At 42.9% G+C, this 19,864-nt stretch overlaps 1 protein-coding gene across 1 annotated transcript in view; it reads left to right on the top strand.

The window, feature by feature from the left end:
- LOC146755720 (cytosolic carboxypeptidase 4-like) overlaps positions 1-15,825 on the top strand; it is a 94,585-nt gene extending 78,760 nt beyond the window's left edge. The window contains exon 6 of the mRNA XM_085525389.1: positions 15,329-15,825. Coding sequence (XP_085381515.1) covers positions 15,329-15,332 — 4 coding nt within the window. The 3' untranslated portion in view covers positions 15,333-15,825. The remainder of the gene's footprint in view (positions 1-15,328) is intronic.
- The last annotated feature ends 4,039 nt before the right edge of the window (positions 15,826-19,864 follow it).

The raw sequence follows: 19,864 nt of genomic DNA, 5'->3' as shown, positions 1-19,864 counted from the left end.
CGGCAGGGTTACGTGTGCTGCTACTGTTTAAAACATTAGTGTTTAAAATGGATGTCTTCTGTCGTGGGCAAAATATGATAGAAGGAGCTGCATCCTCAGTGAAACCATCAGTGGGATCCACGTTTTCCTCAGGTCAGAATTTTATATGTATTTAAGTTTCTCAGGCAATAAGAGCAAAGGAAAGCATTGTGGTTCTGATACAGTGATGCTCATCAGCACACTGTGTCCCCATCTCTCTGTTCTTTCTCTGCAGAGGGAACACATGAGATTTGTGCTTTCGAGGCAAACAGCTTATTGCAGGTTTTGGTCTGATGCCCAGCCTGCAAATGAGAGTCTGACCAGGCCACTTGTACTGTGGTGACAGTATACAGCTGCTATCTAGGAGCATATCAAAAATCTTAGCAAGACAAATGAGAGACTGAACAGTTATAGGGATAGAAAAAGACAGATAAATTCATAATTAAAGCTGTCGAGTTGCAGTAAAAGGAACATTTAACTTGGAACGAAAGTGGGTGGGCGAACAAAGTGTCGTATTTGGAGGTGAAAGTTGGCACTTGAACAGCATTTTTAAAGTACTCCAAAGCCACCTCCACTGACATCTCAGCTCTATTGTATATTCTGTCAGAGGCTCTGGCTGTGCAGTGTATTGTGGCTGTGACTCATGCGCAGCCCCTGCTGCTTGCTGCCATATGAGATATTAGAGAGACAGACATGGCAGGAGTATTGTGTGAGACTGAGGTAAATACGTGCAGGTTGGTGTTTTTAGACCCAGCACACACATGTACATGGACATATATGCATAGAGGCATAAACATGTAAGCCAGCTGCTGTAGCCTGTGGCGATTCATTATATCGTCTCAGAAACAGTGGGGGTTTATTAAGATGTATAAGCTAAATGAGATATTAGCAGGAAGAATTTGTGAGAATTTGGCTGGAGCTGGGCCTGCAAAGATGTGATGATAAGATCATGTGATGTTAATACTTCATACGGATCTTCACAGAGGGTTGGAACTTGATGATCCTTGAGGTCCCTTTCAACCTGAGTATGGTTCTGTGAATACTTAACATCTGAAGAACACACACACACAAAAATAAAGCCTAAAATCTCAAATCCAATTCCCATGAATACTGGGGGAGTTCACTCACAAGATGAAGACCTGTGCCATTTTGGCCACGGCCAGTCTGTAGATAACAGTAGTTCAGGCTGAGCAAAGACAACATGCCAAGCACTGGCCACCACCAGAGCAGGAAGGAGAAGCAGGGTCTGTACACTGTAAGAGGATAGAAGAAAAAACAGCTGTTTCCAGCTATTAGAGCGTGTTCTTTCCATGTTTCTCCCCTGATGCAGTCGGAGTCCCTTGCTGAATATGTCTCTCAATCCTGCATCCATTTCTTCTTGGTAAAACTTGTGTTTTTCGGATGGATGTGAAGCTAATTTCTGGAAGGATGAGTTTCATTTTTAAAGTAACAGAAGCAGGCTTTGTGTGGTTACGCTTTCAAGTACATCCTTAACCATTTAAAAGTGCATTACCAGCAGTGTTATTTATGGTATCTTATTACCTGTTAAACTATAATGGCTTCCTATTAAGCATTAACAATTAGTTACTACCTTAAATCCCTCTTTCAAAAAAGAGTTAGAGGAATTGGAGCTTGGAGGGAGAGTAAGCAATGGAAGAAACTAAATTCAAGAAGAGCTATCAGGGCAGTATCATTAGAAATAAGGAATAAAGGGAGGAATAGAAAGCATCTATTCCTGTCTATTCTGTCTATTCCTGTGTAATCTGTTTGTTCTGTCTGGGCTGCTCAACAAGTTTTTACATTACACTGTGTACTTCAGAATTGTTTCTGAAGATGCCATTCTACAGTATCTTCCATAAAGCATCAGCATCTCATTAAAAGATAGAAGTCCAAGGTATTCAAATAGCAAGCAAACTCCCAGTATCAAACAACAAAACAGTGTTTGATCTCCTTTGAACTGCAGGGGGCAGCCAAGAATTTGGGTATTGCTACCTGGATTTGTCTTGTCAGGCTTTCCATCGCATTAATACTTATTTTTCATTGTAACACACAACCTGTATTTTCATCTGTGAAGATGTGAATCATGAGACAGGATCCATTGTACGATGTTCAGCCAGTCAGGAGTCCTTCCTGACAGTGCCCAGCATTAGAGATTTCAGAGAGATGCAAGAAATTGCCATCGTGGACAATTACAAACTATTCCCACCATATGGGGGAATGCCTTTCTATCTTCAGACAGTTATTTATTTATACTTGGAAATGTGAGAAATTATAGCCTTTCCAAGTAATTATAATAACAATAATCCTTTCTAATGAAATGTTCCAATGTTCTTATTTTCTGTACGAGTGGTTAATGCTTTTTGAGTCTATCAGTTGAGTTTCATAGATCAGCTGTGTGTTGCTCAGAAAATGTTTCCTCTCTTCAGCTGCGCTTTCACCTTTGCAAATGCATTTTTGTCCTCTGCTGTAAGAGAGAATAATTGGGAGTGCCCAAATTGCCAGTTATTTTGTAAACAATGATTGTCTCTCTTGTGCATCTGGTCACGAAAGACACTCATATTTTTTAGCCTTCCTATTGCTCTAATGACTTTAATCACCTTCTCTGGAACCGTCCTTATTTATCTACTCAGACATACAATCTGATTTTTGGGTGGTCCAGTATGGACTCAGTAATCTCTATGGGTCCCTTCCAAATTGGGTTGTTCTGTGATTCTATGTGTTATCCTTTAACATGTAGGAAGACAGGAATTCAGGATGGCTTCGATAGAGAAAGCAGAGCATTTCTTAAAATAAGTTTTGTAATATTTTCCATCCTGTTGTCTGTAGGCCTTGCAGTTTATTGTTTTCAGGAAGGATGGAGGTTCCTGGATTAATCAGCCTTATCATCACCTGATTTGATGAATGTGTTGGAGAAACCATTTTATCTTTAAGTAATAATCTTGGAAGATTGCTGGCCACAAAGAGGGGTTGTGAAGGAAACCAGAGTCTCTCAGGTGGGAATGCATGCCCGTAAGAAATGATGTCACTTTTTATATTTAGATCTTTTAGATTTCAGCATTATGTCTGACTTGAAGACGGTTCTCACCTAATTAGTCCAGAAAGGATGAAATGGAAAAGAGAGAGTTGAGTGGATGAGGATGTCATGCTGGCAGCTTGTGGGCAGCACAGGAGCAGTGAATAAGATAGAGGGTCCCCATAAGAAGCTGGGACCTAAGATCCCTCCCTGCTTTCATGGAAGTGAAAAACTGCCTTAATTTCAAGAATTTTCTGTATATACATATATATATATATTATTTTTTCATGGAGATACAAAGAATGGATTAGGCTGAAAAATTAGTTGGGTCCTTTGACAATATGTCTGAGATGTCTTTGCCATTTTCAAGGAGCAGATTGGAGACATAAGATGCAGAAGCAAAGCTTGTGTTCACTTTTCTCTCTCTCTCTCTTTAAAATCATACCCAGGTTCTTTTTGTGCAAATGTACTACTCAGGATCAAAGCCTCTGCTCCAAGTGGAGGAAGTCCCTGGAGAGCAAGGCCTGAAAGCTAAGCCTCTAATACTGCTGCTGCTGGCCATACACCAGGTACTGCTTGGGAAATCTAGTCATGCATGACCCAGCACCTGGAGATAGAGAGAAACTGGGAGCAGTGTACTCAGCATCCCTGCATAACTTCTGATCTTTGTTCTCTTTGCTAGCTCATGTCCTTCTTTTGGTCGTGGTCCATCAGGAGTTTATTCCCAGCAGTGTCAGATATCTGAAAGACTCTTCTGTAATGCAGCATCCACTGATTCCTTAGGCTTCTCAGAAGTGTAGTTTCTGTCATATGGACTGGGGTTTATCAGAAAGTGGATAATGGATAGGCTCACTACAGGTCTCTGCTTATTTTGGTGTATTTTTCCTCATTTCTGGCATTTCCATCTCCTTACTGAGTGGCTCTAAGTTAACGGCTGTTGGGGAAGGATCAATAGAAAGATGCTCTCTGCAACATCTGAGATTATTTCCCCTGCAGGTATGACAGGAACAGCCTTGCAAGCAGGATACTTCTTTGCCTTGTGGTGCTTTCCTGCCTCTCTTGTGAGGTGCTGGGTTTGCATGCTAAGAAAGCCACAGTTAGCACAGCTTAAACAAGATGACTCTCAAGAAGCAGTGTCCTTGATCCCTCATTAAAAATGTCCTTGACACATTGTGCCATCAGAAGGAAGGTTTGCGATGCTGATCACCGGCAGCGTTTCTTCTCCTATGGATGTTATACAGCCTCAGAACATTTTGTTTAATTCATGGGAGAAGGAAGCTCTTTGGGTTTTGCTTCTCTTTACTTTTCTTTTTCTTTTTTTAATGCTTCCCTGAAGGCTGCATGAGAGCTATGGGGGTAGGAACGCAATTGTGGGAAGGTAACCTTTCCCATCCCTCAGCCTCTCAAGAGATGCATGCAACAGCAAGATACATGTAAATCCATCAGAGCTGATAGTGTGGTTTAATGCTAACAGATGTAAAGCATTAAAGGAAATAAACAGCCTGGCCCTGAATGGGATCCAGAGGTATAAAGCTGCAGCCTTGTGCTCACTCCCCGTGTTATTCCAGGTAGTTATTAGTCGTTTAGCTTAACTAAGAAAATGTCAGCCTTACTGCTGCTTTCTGTCATGTCTGTACGCTGCTAACAGTAATGCAGGTTGATTTTGGTTTGTTGTTCTTTTATTAGTTTAAACAGCAGATTATGTTCGTTTTTCAGCAAAGAGGACTTCATTCTAAGACTTAGATGCTGAAAGAGTAACTGTTACCTCAGCAGACAGGTAAACAGGCCAAATTTCCTTCTATTTCCCAAGAGTGCTGGAGGCAGAGGTAGACAGAGAAGTCTGTGCATTCTCCAGTTAAGATCTTCTCTTCCACACCAGTAAAATATCTTTGGAAATATATGAGGGAGCCTTGGAACTTCAGGAATAACAAAACCCAGATCCCTGCTATGTTTCCCTCAACAGATTTTATCTTCTTGGTGTTTGGGCTTGGCTATTTATCTGATTCTTTACATCCGAATGACATTCCTATGCAGTGTGTAGCCTTGCTGTTCTTTCCTCTCTGTTAGATGTGTGGTTGATGTAACTGGGCAGAATTTTCAATTAATCGACGGCCTTTATTCCACCTTTTCTTACAGTAGTGGCATGATGTGCCTGCAGAATTTCCCTACTTCCTTCCACCTTACGTTGCTAGAAATCACTTGGCTCAGAAAATAAAAGCATGGAGCCATTTACCCTTGTTTAGTCCCCTACTGATGGGTCAGAAGTGGAGATTAATAGGGTAGGAAGTGTGTTTCTACTCTGCAGTCAGTAAAGGAAATTCACTGGAACTAAATTAATCATGAAACGGACACAAAGAGGAGAATAGATTAGCAGGGAATTAACTCATTAATTAGATTCATGCCGAAGTTCAGAAGAGGCTTTCCTTCAAGATAACAGCCGAGTTCAAAGATCAGCAAGGGCTGATCATGAGAGGCAGGCACACCGTTTTCCTTCTGAACTCTGTCAGGCTTTACCTTAGCCCAACATCTGGCTGGTTATTATAGGATATCAGACATATGGCTGGCAGGAATTCAGCAGCTGGCAAAGCCTAACCACTTAGTGCCCAGCGATGGAGGCTATTATCAGCCCTTTCAGCTCCCTGGGCTCTGGATCCTGGTGTTGGCGTGAATGCAGGAGCTCTCTCTGTTGTGCCACTTGGCTATTTTTAGAGCTCCATCACAAGTCCTTGTGTGAGCAGCAACAGCTTGTTGGAGAATGGGTTTATTTCCAGCGTTAGGGTGAGCAGAAACCAATACAAGCTTAAGATAGGTAAAGTGCTAAAGCACTTCATTGTGGTAGGGTAGAATAGGTAAATCATTGCATGTTTCTAAGGAGATGGGGTTTGGTTGCCGTCTTCTTACTGTTCTAATGGGACACTTCTCTACAGGGAAACTTATGAGAGAAGCAAAGAACTGTCTCTGCAGTTACTTCTGTGCTGCACAAAGCCCCTGCCAGCTCCCTTCAGGCTCTGTATGACCCCTTGCTGCTCACATGCCAGAAGGCCCCCTTACTGAGTAGTGCATTGTAATAAATGCCACGCTGTTGCACGATGGAGCTGGTGAGAAGCATGGAGAGACTGATTTCTAACACACTCTTAATGAACTAACAAACCAGTGCTAAACACCGAGAGCAGATCCATGTGAGAAGGGCCCCCTGCCTTCTGACTTAAGCTTTCCCTCCCTTTGCTTTTGCTGCCTCACAGCATGGATGCAATCAAACCATATTCAGGAACATCTGAGCTGTGTATTTGCCACTTAGGACTTTCTGGGTAGTGAAGTTTCCACATTGTTTATTTAGAGTTAAGTGTTCTGCTGGGTCTCTTATCACTTTCAGTAAATAACAACTGTCCTCTAAATTCTTCAGGCTGATTACTGAGACTGACAATCTGTGTGTTTTGAGTTGCTGAGCTGTATTAATCTCTAATATACCCTGGTCTGTGGATGGAAAGGGTAATGTATTGAGGATGTCACAAGAGGTATAAGCCAAAGGACTTGGTCTTCTTGGGAATGTGAAGTGCTTTGGTTGTGACATGAATAAATCTCCCAGCAGTAGCAGTGCTATTTCTGTTTGGAATAAAGATGTAAGAGGAGTCTGTCTTTTAATCCAACTTGTTAGAGATTTTATAGCACCAGAGCTAATTCATTTCTAGAAAAGAGATTGCAGACGTTATTTTTACCTGCCTGTAGTTTGCCCTGATATAGTTTATTCCACTTGCTTAATGGTGGAGTTGATAAGAATCCCAACCCCAAAAGAAAAATCGTACTGCAATTATAATTTAAATAAGGTATCATACTGGGGAGTGGAGATGAGGGTGGAAGAGAAGGCATAGTTTATGGCTGTAATCTGTTCTTTGTATTGTAGAGTCTAACCTTCCTATCAGTATGAGACCTGGAAACGTGTCTATTGAAACCCTACTGAATGACACCTACCTGCAGCCTTTGCTAAAATGCAGGTAGGAAAGTGAAAGGAGATATCAGGTCCATGGACTATATAAAATGCAATCCAGAATTTATGCTGAGATAATTCAGTCCTCTGTAATCCATACCAGACTGATGAAATATTGACTTGTACTGTGAATGTGACCCAAGGCAACTGAAGACTTTACTGTGCTTTGGATCAGAACAGTTAAGAATGCAGAGTGCACATTCAGTCAACAAAACATTCCATCTTTGTGCTTTTAATACAGCAAAATGCTTTCCTGCTTCTTTTGTTTCCTTCCTTCAGTCACAACAAAGGAGTGTTATAAGTGGCCCCAGAGAAACAAAGCCTGGAATAGAAAAGGGATTTAGAGAGAAGAGATCAGATGAAATTGGTAAGAGAAAGAATTCCCAATACGATGTTCCCAGCTCAGCCTTCTGAAGGGAAGCCCTGTGCTCCTGATCTGTTATGATTCACTTGGCAGCTCTGCCCAGATGGCCTCTCCCCTTCATCTATACCTCTATAAACTAAGACCCAGCGATAACAGCCCTGCCAAACCTGGTTGCTGCTGATAAAATGTACACAGCTTTCAGTAATCTATTTGTTCCTAACGGCTCATCAATGAAAGCTCATTCTAATTCTGTTCATTTTGATCTTCTCTGGAGTTTCTGTGAGGAGGAGTGAGGTTGCAAGGAGTGACCTGTAATCCTCCTAGGTTTAACAGTACCATAGGCAAGTTTTATTCAAGCTTTCATTTTATACTGCCTGATTCCATTGGTGCATATTGATACAGGATTATACTTTCTCATCTTTTTGTTTTCTGACCTTACAGTGATTTGGTTTTAAATACTGCTGTGTCCAATAGCGATTGATTTTCCAGTCTTGGGTATCTTACCAACACATCTCATTCCCAATCAAAGTTGTCCTGTGCTGTTCTAGCAGAAGTGTCCTCTAAATGTCCTGTTACTCCTTTGCCTTTTCTCTGCCAGTTAATGTTGGAATTATTGTTCCTACATATTAGTTGTGGTTGCATAAAATTAATGAAGCTAATGGCTGGCGGTGACCTCCACCAGCCATCTTTTTTCTTCAACTTAGCTGCATCATTTCTGATAGGTTAGTCTAAGTTTTCTGTAGAGATCTCTAATATTGGGATTACCAGACTCTGTAAGTAATCTGTTCCAGCTCATACAACTCTCATGTTTAGAACTGTCTGTCTGTCTTAAGTCCTATCTTGCCATAGGAAGTCCTTGCCATATATATTCTTTGTCTTACCTAGACTAGCCATAGGAAGAAGCTTATTTGCTTTTCAGTGATGTCCTCTGGACCTTTTTCAGTTGTGCCAAGTCTCCCTGTGAATTGCTTCCTGAGTCTGGAAACAGAATTCTAACAGAGAGATTAACAGTGCAGAGAGAACAGATTAATTTGTGTGTCCTGCCAGCGTACAGGTTTTTTTTAATACCCAGCCAGAATTGTATCTGCACTTTGGTACATGAGTGGCTGGCTCACATGCAGCTTGCAGTCTTCAGCAGTGCAGAATGTTGTCGTTTTCCAGTAGAAATGCTACCTTGTCATTGCTCCTCGTTCATGTGTCTGTAGCATTGATTATTCCTGCCTGACTGTAGTAGCTTGTAGTTGACCCTATTGAATTGCAGTTGTTTACTTCAGGCTGCTTTTCCAGTTTGTCAAAATGATTTTGAATTCCAATGCAAACTTGTCTTACATTGGTTTCATCCACAAATCAAATTAACATACTTTCTATTTCATCTAAATCTTTAATAAAAATATTGGATTGTACCAATTCTGTGACCAGGTCCTGCAGAAGATCATTTAGAACAGCTATGCATTTTGACAGCGAGACTGAGAGCTACTTTCAGAGTACTTTTTCTAAGCAATTTTTATAAGAGCTGCTCTGAAAGTAAAGCCTCCTATTTTATTATGTTGGTTGAGGATGTCAGAGGCAGATGTTGGTGGTATGGCAGTAGAGTTTGAACCTTCCCACCAGGATCCCCTTCTGTTTTGTTGCTGTGTGATAAGTGGCAGCAGAGGCAAAATAGCGTCTGTCATGGAAGTGCACATGAAGCAAAGGAATGGAACTGAATTTCTCTGTGCAGAAAAAATGGCATCCATTGACGTTTGCTGGACATGTACAGTGACCAATCAGTGGATGTGAGTACAGTGAGGCAGTGAATGGTACATTTCAGCACTGGTGACAGTGATGTGAAAGACAAGCTGTGTTCCAGATGGCCATGCAGATTTTTTAAGTGCGACCTGCAGGCTCTTGTTCACTGCTGGTGAAAATGCATAGCTAATGCTAGCATCTGAGTTGAGAAATAGTGTTTAGTAGCTGAGAATTTACTCTATCAAGCAGTGTTATTGTGCTCTTTGTATCTACTGTGATGTCCGTGGAAATAAATAGGAGGCATTATTTTTGGAGCAACCTACAGATGTTCATCCTTCTATAGCTCATCTAAACCATGTTGCTTATCTGGCCTGAGAATTTAGTAAAGTTTTGGAAACTCTCTTGGCATCTCGTCCACTCTGTGTTGCTCTGACACCTTCTCACAGGGGTAAATTAGAATCATTAATAGTAATTTGTTCCTGACAAAGGTGTGTTGAATGATACCTATCTCTTCTAAGTTGTTCTAAACTGTTTCTTTCTTCTGAGGACCTGGAGTTAAGCTGACAGGTCTATCATTTTTCATCATCTCCCCCCCTTTTTTTTTTCCTCTCTTCAAAAGAAGTCTGTACATTGTATCAGTTATCTGGTTCATCACCAGGCTTTCCTAAGTTCTAAAAACATAATCGTTAACAGCTTTGAGATTGATTGAGTCAGTCCCTTAGAAATGCAGTAGGAATATAGCAGATTCAGCTCATTCGGAGAGATCTAAGCTATGTATCTTCTCTACCCTATTACTTTTGTATTCTAGGCCTTTTTTTTTTTTTTTACTTCTTTGTTAGTTCTTAACAACCTTAATTCATCACAGTTGACCTTTTTATGAAAACTGATGCAAAATCTCTCCTCACAACCTTATCAATAGGATTTGCTTCTCTGATGAGGAGCAAACTAGGACTTATTATGCAGCTTTTTGCTACTAATAAATTGAAAGAATTGCATCCTTTTCTGTGTGATATTTTTGCCAGACTCGTCTCACTTTGTGCCTTCATTTCTCCACCTTTATTCCTAGTTGTTCTTTCTGTACATTTGTACTCATTCATATTAATCTATTTAAATCTTTTTCTGCGTATTGATGACTGCGTTTACAGTCATCAAAGAGCTTGTGATATGATCGGGTTGGTCTCCTAACCCTTTGGATATATTTATTTGTAGTAACAGAATTAGTGTTTATATTCTTTATATATATATATTGACAGTTCTTAAGTCTCTTAGAAGAAAATTCTTAAGGATTCTTATTCATAAACCCACCCACCCCAATCTCCATTGAGTTGTGTGGAAGATTTTCATAAGGCCTTGCCCACTTGAACTTATGTTTTTGCATAAGTTTTGATGGAGCTCTTCCGTGGCATCACTTTTACTGGGGCCAAAATGGTTCTGAAATGTGTGTTGTCTTTCTCTTCCGACATTGCTTACAAGGAAAATACAAACTTGTTCTTTAATGCTAGCAAACTGCATGTCCTGTGCTGGGTTGACAGGGTCTTTAGAAGTAAGAAAAGCTGTTCGCTACCAGGGTTCACTGCTTCTAAAGGAAACAGAGTTCCTGCTAAGAGTCAGCTTTATGTGGAAATCATGCTTGTAGTCAAGCACATTACGACCACATTATTCTATCAAAATGTAGCTCAAACAAAAATTACGAATTTCATCACAGTTACGAAATGACAAGCAAAATCTTTTCTCATTTTTATCTAAAGACCTTGGCTTTATCTCTCAGCCTGCAAGTTCTGTTTCCCAAAGCATCATTTTCCTTTGAAGGTATTGACAGTAGATTTTGATCGAATGAAGGTATTAAAAGTAGATTGGAGATAAATTCCAGGTTGAAGCCTTCATTCATCTCATCCCTACTGAAGCTGCTGACCTGAGCCCACCAGACACCTCAGGCACCAGCCTGGACTCAATGTCTCTGCAGTGCAGCCCAGCCCAAGCACAGCCCGAGTGCCCCGACAGCAGCACCACCATGCAGGCTCAGGTCAGCATCACCGAGGAGAAGCTGAGCATCTCGCAGGGGGGCACAGAATCAGGACACGAGTCCCAGGCTCCGGGCAACAGCACAGGCTCTGAGCAGCTCTCATGATTACAAGAGAGGATGAGTCCCATCTTTCCTCCAGACCTCACACCCCCTCCTTTCTCCTATTGAATAAAGGCACGCTCGTGCTCAATCAACGCCTTGACTGAATTCCGAGTTTTCATTCGCAGAGATTGGGATGAGTGCAAGAAACATCAAGGCAGCTCAGCTTACAACACTCTGGCTGTGGGGTTTGTGCGGCCGAGCTCTGGGTGTGTTCCCATTTTGCCTGACTTTGGGATGCCTGCAGCGAGAGCTCTGCTGCCGTTGTGTATGGCAGCAAATAGTCTCTAGCATCCTGGATGCTGCTCATGAAAACCCCAAGCTTCCTGGCTGTTGCTCTGTGATGCTTTTCAGGGCCTTTTGATGCTCTTTGTTGCCGTGGCTGCTCCCTAACACCTCTGTCCTCCCGCCGTGTCCATTCCTGGCTCTCACCTGTGAGCTGTCCCTGCAGATCATCTCCAGCCCTGCCATCATCGTGATGCGGCAGGAGGAGCTCGCCCTGACCAACATCAGGCAGTGCTGCCTGCCTCTCTCACTCTCTAGACCAAGTGTAACTACGCTGTCATGGAGACAAATGCTTTCTGTCACATCCTCCATCCCCGCAGACATTTACCGGTAGGCGGCTCTTGCAGAAGAAGATTCAAGCAGCAGAACCTTTTGCTCAGCTACAGCACACAAATGCTACAAAAGCAGGAACAACCCGCAAGCTCTGGGTCTGTTTGTCTTGCACAGGCATGCACTAACTGCGTTTGATGGTACCCCCCATCCTTGATTTCCTTCCCTGCTCCTTGTCTGATGGCGCTGCTGAGCCAGGAACAAGCTGCCCAGTGTGGCAGAGCATGGTGCAGAGCTGTGCTGGGACCTCCTCCCCTTCATCTGCTGCAGATCAGTGCCCCACACGTGCCATTGGGATGCTCTGGCACGGGATGTGCCTCCAACCCAAAGCTCCTTCCCACCTCCCAAGGAAAAACAAAGCAACCCAAGCATCTCCAGCAAAGCTGCCCAGCAGACAGCAGGGAATGCAAACAGCTTCTGGCTGCTCCCCTGCACTCCTGTCCTAAGTAATAGACCCCATGAGGACTGGCTGGGAAATCAGTGCATGACACATGTGAGTGTGCACAGGATTGTGCAAAGCAGTGGGGTTCCATGACTTTGTGTGTGTGTGTATCTCGGCTGTTATGAAAGCATGGGAAGACTGCCTTACTGAGTCCCAGATAATTACTTATCCTCAAATGATTTTTCCTGGCCAAATTTAAAGCCTCTTACAGGTAATCGAGACCAACAGGCTGTTGTTGCACAATCAACAGGCACAATCTAGATGAATAGCTGAGGAAAATAAAGCATCATGCCAAGGGTACTAGATAAGTGAGCAGCTTGAGATCTGCACATTTATGTGATACTCATGGTCTTAGACAATATTTGCTTAGTGAGGTCACATAGAATGAAAGTAAAATAGAAGAAGTGCAATTGGTCTCAGTTCACACAGCTGGCTGGTTTGTCTCAGGCTAATCCTGAACTGCCTCAAGCGACTGCTTTGGGGCTCTACAGAACAGCAACTTCAGAGATCTCTTTCTATTACTAAGTGTTTGAAAGAGCAATTTGCTCTGTTAATTATCCATCATTTCTGTGCAGTCTGTTTTGTCAGACTTGTCTTTAGCTTCCAAGTTGTATGTGAAGAATTGTTTCCGTTGTAATGCACAATGTACTAAAAATTGAGAGATGAAAATGTGAAGAGTTTTTCCAGCTTTGATTTCATGTCTGGAATTTTGGAACCCACTACTTGCAGTTGTTAATCTGTCCAATCTGGTCTGGTTTGGGATGCCCTCATCCTTCTTGAATCGCTCTGCTGTTAAAGGCAGAACAATTCCTACAAGTGCCATGGCCCCACTGTTGTTCTAATTCTTATTTCTTTGTTTTCCACACACTGCTTTTCAAGCCTCCTTTTTCTTTACAGTCAAAGTGAGAATTGCACTGTGAGGTGTCTGAACCTTGTTGTGCCTCTACATAAAGAGAACAGCAGCAAAGCCTGACAGGTGACTGTGCTGACAGCTCTCGTAGCCAGTAACACGTAACTGTGCTAAATCCCTTGTGACGGCTTTGATTTCATTTTTGCCAGTGAAATCCTTGTAAAAGGAACTGCAGCAGTGTGATGAGCTAAGGTGAAGATGCTGGTTTTAGTAGTGCTCTAAGCTGAGTGAAAGGGCAATTGAATGAGGGTTATATGCTTTCTCTGGGACGATAAGGCTCTTTTTCCTGAGGGAAAGAGCCAGCTTTTCATGGGCTATATGTGGGCTTTGGCAAGGGCAGACAATCCAGTCTGTCAGGAAGCCATTTGAGGTGCTTCAGGTTTGTAAGCTTGTCTTTTTGTTTTTCAGGCGGATATTTGGAGCATGGGTGTACTGCTGTATGCTCTGCTGTGTGGGTTTTCCCTTTGGATGATGACAATATGATGGCACTCTACAGGAGGATACCAGTGGGTATCAGTGGTGCTAGAATACACTGAGAAGGGAAATAGCTGAGCTTGACAAGAGGCCTTGCTTTTCGGATGGCAGAACATGCTGAGCTGTGGGTAGAAAGGCCACAGCACAGTCTGCTGAATATTGTCCCTGTTTTTGCTGCTTTGTCTACCAGTATTTTGTGGATTTGGTTCTACGCTTGGTTGGCCTATGTGGCACTGTAGCCTAATTCTGTACCATAATAGCATACGGAATTTAAGGAGAAGTATTTTCCTGCCAATGGGCTGGATTTTTTTGTATCTGGTTCTTCAACTGGCTGCTCCCTATACTATCTGTAGTAAAAATACAGACACATCATTTGATTTCCCTGAAATGAATGTTCCTAAATGCCAGCTCTTCTCATGTCTACAAAGGTCAAAGTTCTGCATTTGCTATTAGAATTTCCTCTTCCAGAATCAGGAGGTAATGTAGGACCCCACAGATTGCCTTCAGAATCCAACAGTCAGTTCTGTTTCCTTTCAGAGTGCATAACAACCTGAGCACATGAATTGAATGACGTGGCTTTTTAGTCTGGTACAAACTCTGCTGTACACTGAAACTTGGTCCATTTGTAAGCAGGACTTTGTCCATCTCTGCAGGACAGCAGAAAACCCTTTGTGCTAATCATGATGCCAAGAAGCAGAATGCGGCAAATGGCAGATGATCCAACTGCTTCAGGTGTTCATTGCCTTAAAACTGTGAATAGTTTTGGACTGAGAGTTTGTAAGCAGAACGGAGCTCTTAAAGCTGTCAGAGATTATTCCTGCACTGTTCAATTCTATCTGCCTGACATACACAGGATCTCAGAACTGCATTGCTTGAATTGGTGGAAATTGTTGAAGTGAACTGGGATGAGCAAGTTTTAGAACTTAGTCAGAATGCAGTAAAAAATGGATAATCTCATGGGTATTAAGGTACAGGCTTGCTATTTCTGCACTGAATTTGTTTTTATTTTACATGGCTGTGATCTGAAAGTTGCTTGAAACGCAGGCACCTAGGCACTGTTGTGTAACTGAATTTCACACGATAGGTCCTGAAATATCCTGGAATCAAAAACTCTGACTTGTTTTAAGTCTGCTGCTTGAGTATAATCAGGGTCATAGTGTCTGTGTGCAGTGTTTCTTTCCCTGTAATGCTCCACATCATTTCATTTTGGGAATATTGAAGGAAATGGACTATGTGCCATAACTGTTGTTAGAACAAAGTATGTCTGGTGTGATCTTATGCATAGGTTCTGTAACTGCTCTTCACAGCTCAGGTGTTTGACCTTCCTTTTGGTGAAGTGATGAAATACTGCTGGTTTCTATTTGTGCTTCTAGGCACCTTGAAGCTCTTAGGAATAGAACAATTGTCTCCAGTTCTTTTCAATGATATCAGTAACAACTCGAGTGCTGCTGCCCACTAGGTAGACCCAAAGAAGCAGATTACAGTGAAACAACACACGAGCTGGACCTGCACGAGGATCACTTTCAAGACAGTGGCTCTGTTGCTTGAAGCCTATTTGCTTCTTCCTGCCGCCACTCTATTACCAAATATCAACAATCTTTCATGATTCAACTTGCAAACGTTTGACACTAACCCTTGTGTTTCTATGCCTTCCTAGGTGATTCGAGCCCTTGTCAACCCCAAAGATCCAAACCAAGTAGTGATGTGCAGTGTGTTTCCATCAATGGAGAGTTCTTATTAAGCACGAATTGCTGCAATTCGGATGACAGCCTTCCACATGGTAACAGTGATTGACACAAGGGGCTCATCCACGTTCATGCTCTCATATCTCCTGGCTCTGCTGAAGATGCTGACCTGAGCCTGCCAGACACAGCAGTCACCTGCCTGGATTGTGACCCAGCGCCTTTGCAGTGCTGCCCATCCCAAGCACAGCCCGAGTGCCCCAGCAGCAGCAGCACCATGCAGGAGCAGGTCAGCATCAGTGAGGTGAAGCTGAGCATCTTAGATGGGGACTTAGAGTCAGGCTGCCAGTCCCAGGCACCAGGCAGCAGCACAAGCTCTGAGCCACTCTCATCTTGACAAGAGGGGTCCCATCTTCACCCCTGACCTCTCAAGCCCTCCTGTCTTTTATTGAATAAAGTCACTCATGCTCAATTATCGCCTTGACTGCATTCTGAGTATTCATTCACAGTGATTGCGATGAATGCAACAAACAGCAAGGCAGCTCAGCTTGCAACACTCTGGCTGTGGGGTTCGTGCAGGCAGAGCTCTGGGTTCCCATTTTGCCTGGCTTTGGGATGTCAGCAGCAAGATCTCTACCATTTTGTATGGGAGCAAATAATCTCTAGCATCCAGGTTGCTGCTCATGATAATCCCAGTCTTCCTGGCTGTCACTTTGTGATACCTTTCAAAGCCTTTTGATACTCTTTGATGCCTTGGCTGCTCCCTAACACCTCTGTCCTCCTGCCATGTTGACTCACGTCTCCCACTTTTAAGCTGGCTTTGCAGATCATCTCCAGCCCTGTCATCATCACGCTGCAGCAGGAGGTGCTCACCTGGCCCAGTGTCTGGCAGTGCTGCTTGTTCTGCAGATGAGCAGCTGCCTCCTCATCTCTTCAGCTACAGTAGTTTTTCTCAGGGCAGTTAGATGCAGTCATGCTCCTCTGGATTTGGTGTGTTAAATCCATGCTGCATGGCAGCAGTCAGTGCAATACAAAGGCGTTCTGTGTGCCATAGCATTTCTCCAGGGGCTGCCAAAGGTAGAAGCACAACACAGCACCATCCTTCTGACAGTAATGTCTGTGAGTGTTAGACATGTGAGCACTGCATCATCCCCAGCGTGTCAGTGCTTTTCCACACCAACCTGACTCTCACACTCTGCACTGAATGTAACTATGCTCTTGTGGAGACAAATGCTTTCTGTCACATCCTCCATCCCTGCAACCATTTGCCGGTAGGCAGCTCTTGCAGAAGAATCAAGCAGCAGAACCTTTTGCTCACCCTACAGCATGCAAATGCTATGAAAGCAGAAATAACCTGGCGTGCTCTGGGTCTGCAAGGCTGCACAGATGGGAGAGGTAGATTGTGTTTTTGCAGTGGAAGTTTCCAGTATTTTCAGTACATAGTGTAGGCCCTAACTGAATGTATAACCCTCTTGTAAAACAGCTGTATAAGTAGTTTTTCCACCAAGAAAGTTGCTGAACAGAGTTAAGTTCAGACTGGGGGCATTCTGACATGGGGAGAATTGAGACAAGCACAAGATAAATACACAGGGTGGGTAGAGCCCAGCACAGGACAGAATGAATGTACTGACTTTTGGAAACATTGCCCTTCTCTCTCTGCAGAAAAGTACAAGGCAAACCTAAAAACAAGAGGTTGGTAATTGACCTTATATGGAAATGAAACCTAGCCACAGTCTGGAGGAGTCTGTGAGCCTGAGATGCTCAACCAATGAGAGCCATGACAGTATTATTTGCATTGGGTTTAGGGCATAGAACAGAATTGATTTCACTGACTGGTGTGCAGTTTCTCCCTTGCCAACAGGGGATGTGCGCGCAGTATTGCAATAATGAATAAGCACTGCTGCTATCGCCATCTTTGCCTAACTAGAAATCTTTGACTTTGAGAGTTTCTCACACAAGGGGAGAGGGTAAGAAAGTAAAGAGGCACAGAAAACTAAGGGAAACTGCTCTTCTTTATCTTATCTATAAAAATTGATACGATGCTGTCGTGCATTTTTTAATTTATTTTTAATTTTTTGCCAATGTCAGTTAGATTGTTTTAAAATATCCACACACCAAAATCTGACTACCAAGCAAATGTAATGAAAATGAAATGAAGGTGAGTTAGCGGAAAGCACAAGGCCATATTATATTAGGCTCTAGCAAATTTACAGGCAGTCACTGCACGAAGAGGTAGATCTGAGTTGCACATTATATGATTCCCACAAAGATTAAGGAAATCTGAAGCTTTCAATATATTTTTTTTATTCTTTTCTCATTTCATTTTTTAAACACCTGACCCAGACCCCAACCCTCACAGGAGCTGTAAAGATAACAGCAATAACCCGCAATGTAACTCTAATCCTAACCCTTACCCTGATTCTAAAATCGTCTCTAACTCCAAATGTAACAACAAAAATGATGCTAGAAGTTTGTAGCAAAAGGAACCTTTAACCTGATCATAGTCCAAAAAACAATCATTAAGGTAACAATAATCTTTACCTTAAAAGTAATATTAATCAGAGCCCAGATGATGCCTGCATCCAATCAGAAGCATGCTTTGTATTATTTAAGAGTTGTATTTTTTCCAATGAACTCTCTCTATTATCACTTTTATAAAGTAACAGAGTCTGTTCTTTTTCTCCTGACACTGTGCCTTACTCCTGACATCCCCTGGAAATGACCCAGATAGGGCACCATTAAAGTAATGCTAATAGTAATGTCAATCCTAAGGGTATCTCTAGCCTCAGTGTTAATGGGACGCTAACAACAATCCCAACAGCCTTAAACATTCTGGTGGTGTGACAGAGGTGCTGCCTTGCACATGCTGGGCAGTCCCATTGCCTGTTAAATGCAGGCGGCAGCGTAGAAACATGATGCCCGTGGTCAGAATGCCCTGTGGCAGATCCTGGCACCGGAGAACTGACCGGAGAACCATGAGAGAACTGACAACAAATCACGCGACATCAGAACCGACCCAGTGGTTATTTACAAGCCTTGGGTGACCCAGACAGGATCTCAGAGTGGTGAATGTAGGTACAGAAGTTGTTACTACTCTGTTTTCTTCTAAAAGCTGCTCAGCTGCTTTGCGTTTCAGACCATCCCTGGCTTCACTGTGTGCATCTGTCCAATTGATACCAGGTGTTTCTTCATCTCGGAAGTTGAGGGGGGCGGGGGAGAGTGGAAACAGAAATCAATTCAATTACTCATTTATTTATTGACAGACATTCACGTTTGCTACGTTTGGAGAAGTTTTTATTTGTTTGCTGTGGTTTGTTTTTTTCTTTTTTTCTTTTTTTTTTTCCCCCTTCCCTCCTCTTCCATCTTTGTGTTCTTCCCCTATAATCAAAAGAGAACGGATCCCCAGGGTCTGTCCCGCAGACGTTCTTTCCGTGGTCTCTGCTGCCACCTGCTGGCCAATACACGGAACTGCCACTGTTGGGCGTTTGGTGCCGGAGGAAGCACAACGCAGATCTGAGTTCTGACCGGTCTACGCAGCAAATCCGCCAATCTTTATTGTGATAAGCCCTCCACATGGCATTGCGCATGCACTCGAACACGCAACAGGCATAGATTTCTCCTAACTCCTTGAGGAGCAGGCAAGCAGAACAACTGAGCGCACCACTGCTTGTGATTGGGCCATCCCCATCATAGAGATGTGTGTTAGATCTTTTACCCACCCCTGGACTGGCCTTGTTGTTTAATGATAACCTCTGAAATCTGAGCTACTGGTTCTACCACCTGTAGTGTAGAATAGGTAGCCAATAAATGCTTTTCAACTGTGATGTATCTTTATTCTGCTCCATGCCAAACCTGTGACCAAAACCTCATAGGGGTTCACAAAGAACTCTGGCTCTGCCAGAGCCCCCATCCAGACCCTTCTTGAGTTACATTCACATCTAGTTTGGCTGAAAAGGTTGGACTATAAATACTCAGTGCTTGGGCCTGTTTAACAGATATTTTTTCCTGATTATGCTGTCCATCGATCTTTTTAAACTGAACTCCTGCTCTAATCTGGTCTTTAAACATTGGTTGTCTCAAGACCCTAATGGGTCCAGACTGGATTACCTTAGGGGCTGGACGCCTAAGTCATGGCAGCAGATGGTTCTCTGACCTTTCCACCACCATTCAGAGACTGCATCTGGCTGCAGGCACTCTTGTCTCCCCATCAATTGGGCAGCCTGTTGTATTACAGCACCTGAGGGCCACTGGGGGGTTCAGTATGGATAACATAGACCCATCCTGATGTAAAGGTGATGGCTGTAGGATGAGATCCCTCGTTCCTGATGAAAAATTTATTGACTGGGCTCTCAAAATCATCTTCATAGATTGCCTCTTTCATGCCTAATTCTCTAATATAATTTTGTTAGTCCTCCATAGAGGACCACAGGCTGATATTTAATGGTATGTCATTCTTATTTGGCCATGTTATATGACACACAGCCATAAATCATTCACTGATCAAATGGCTA

The sequence above is a fragment of the Coturnix japonica genome, chromosome 31 (genome assembly GCF_054131305.1).
Source record: "Coturnix japonica strain WE chromosome 31, WE-NBRP24, whole genome shotgun sequence".
In the NCBI taxonomy this organism is placed as follows: domain Eukaryota; kingdom Metazoa; phylum Chordata; class Aves; order Galliformes; family Phasianidae; genus Coturnix; species Coturnix japonica.
The sequence above is the reverse complement of the archived record's forward strand: the minus strand, read 5'-3'. Positions and strand labels throughout refer to the sequence as shown.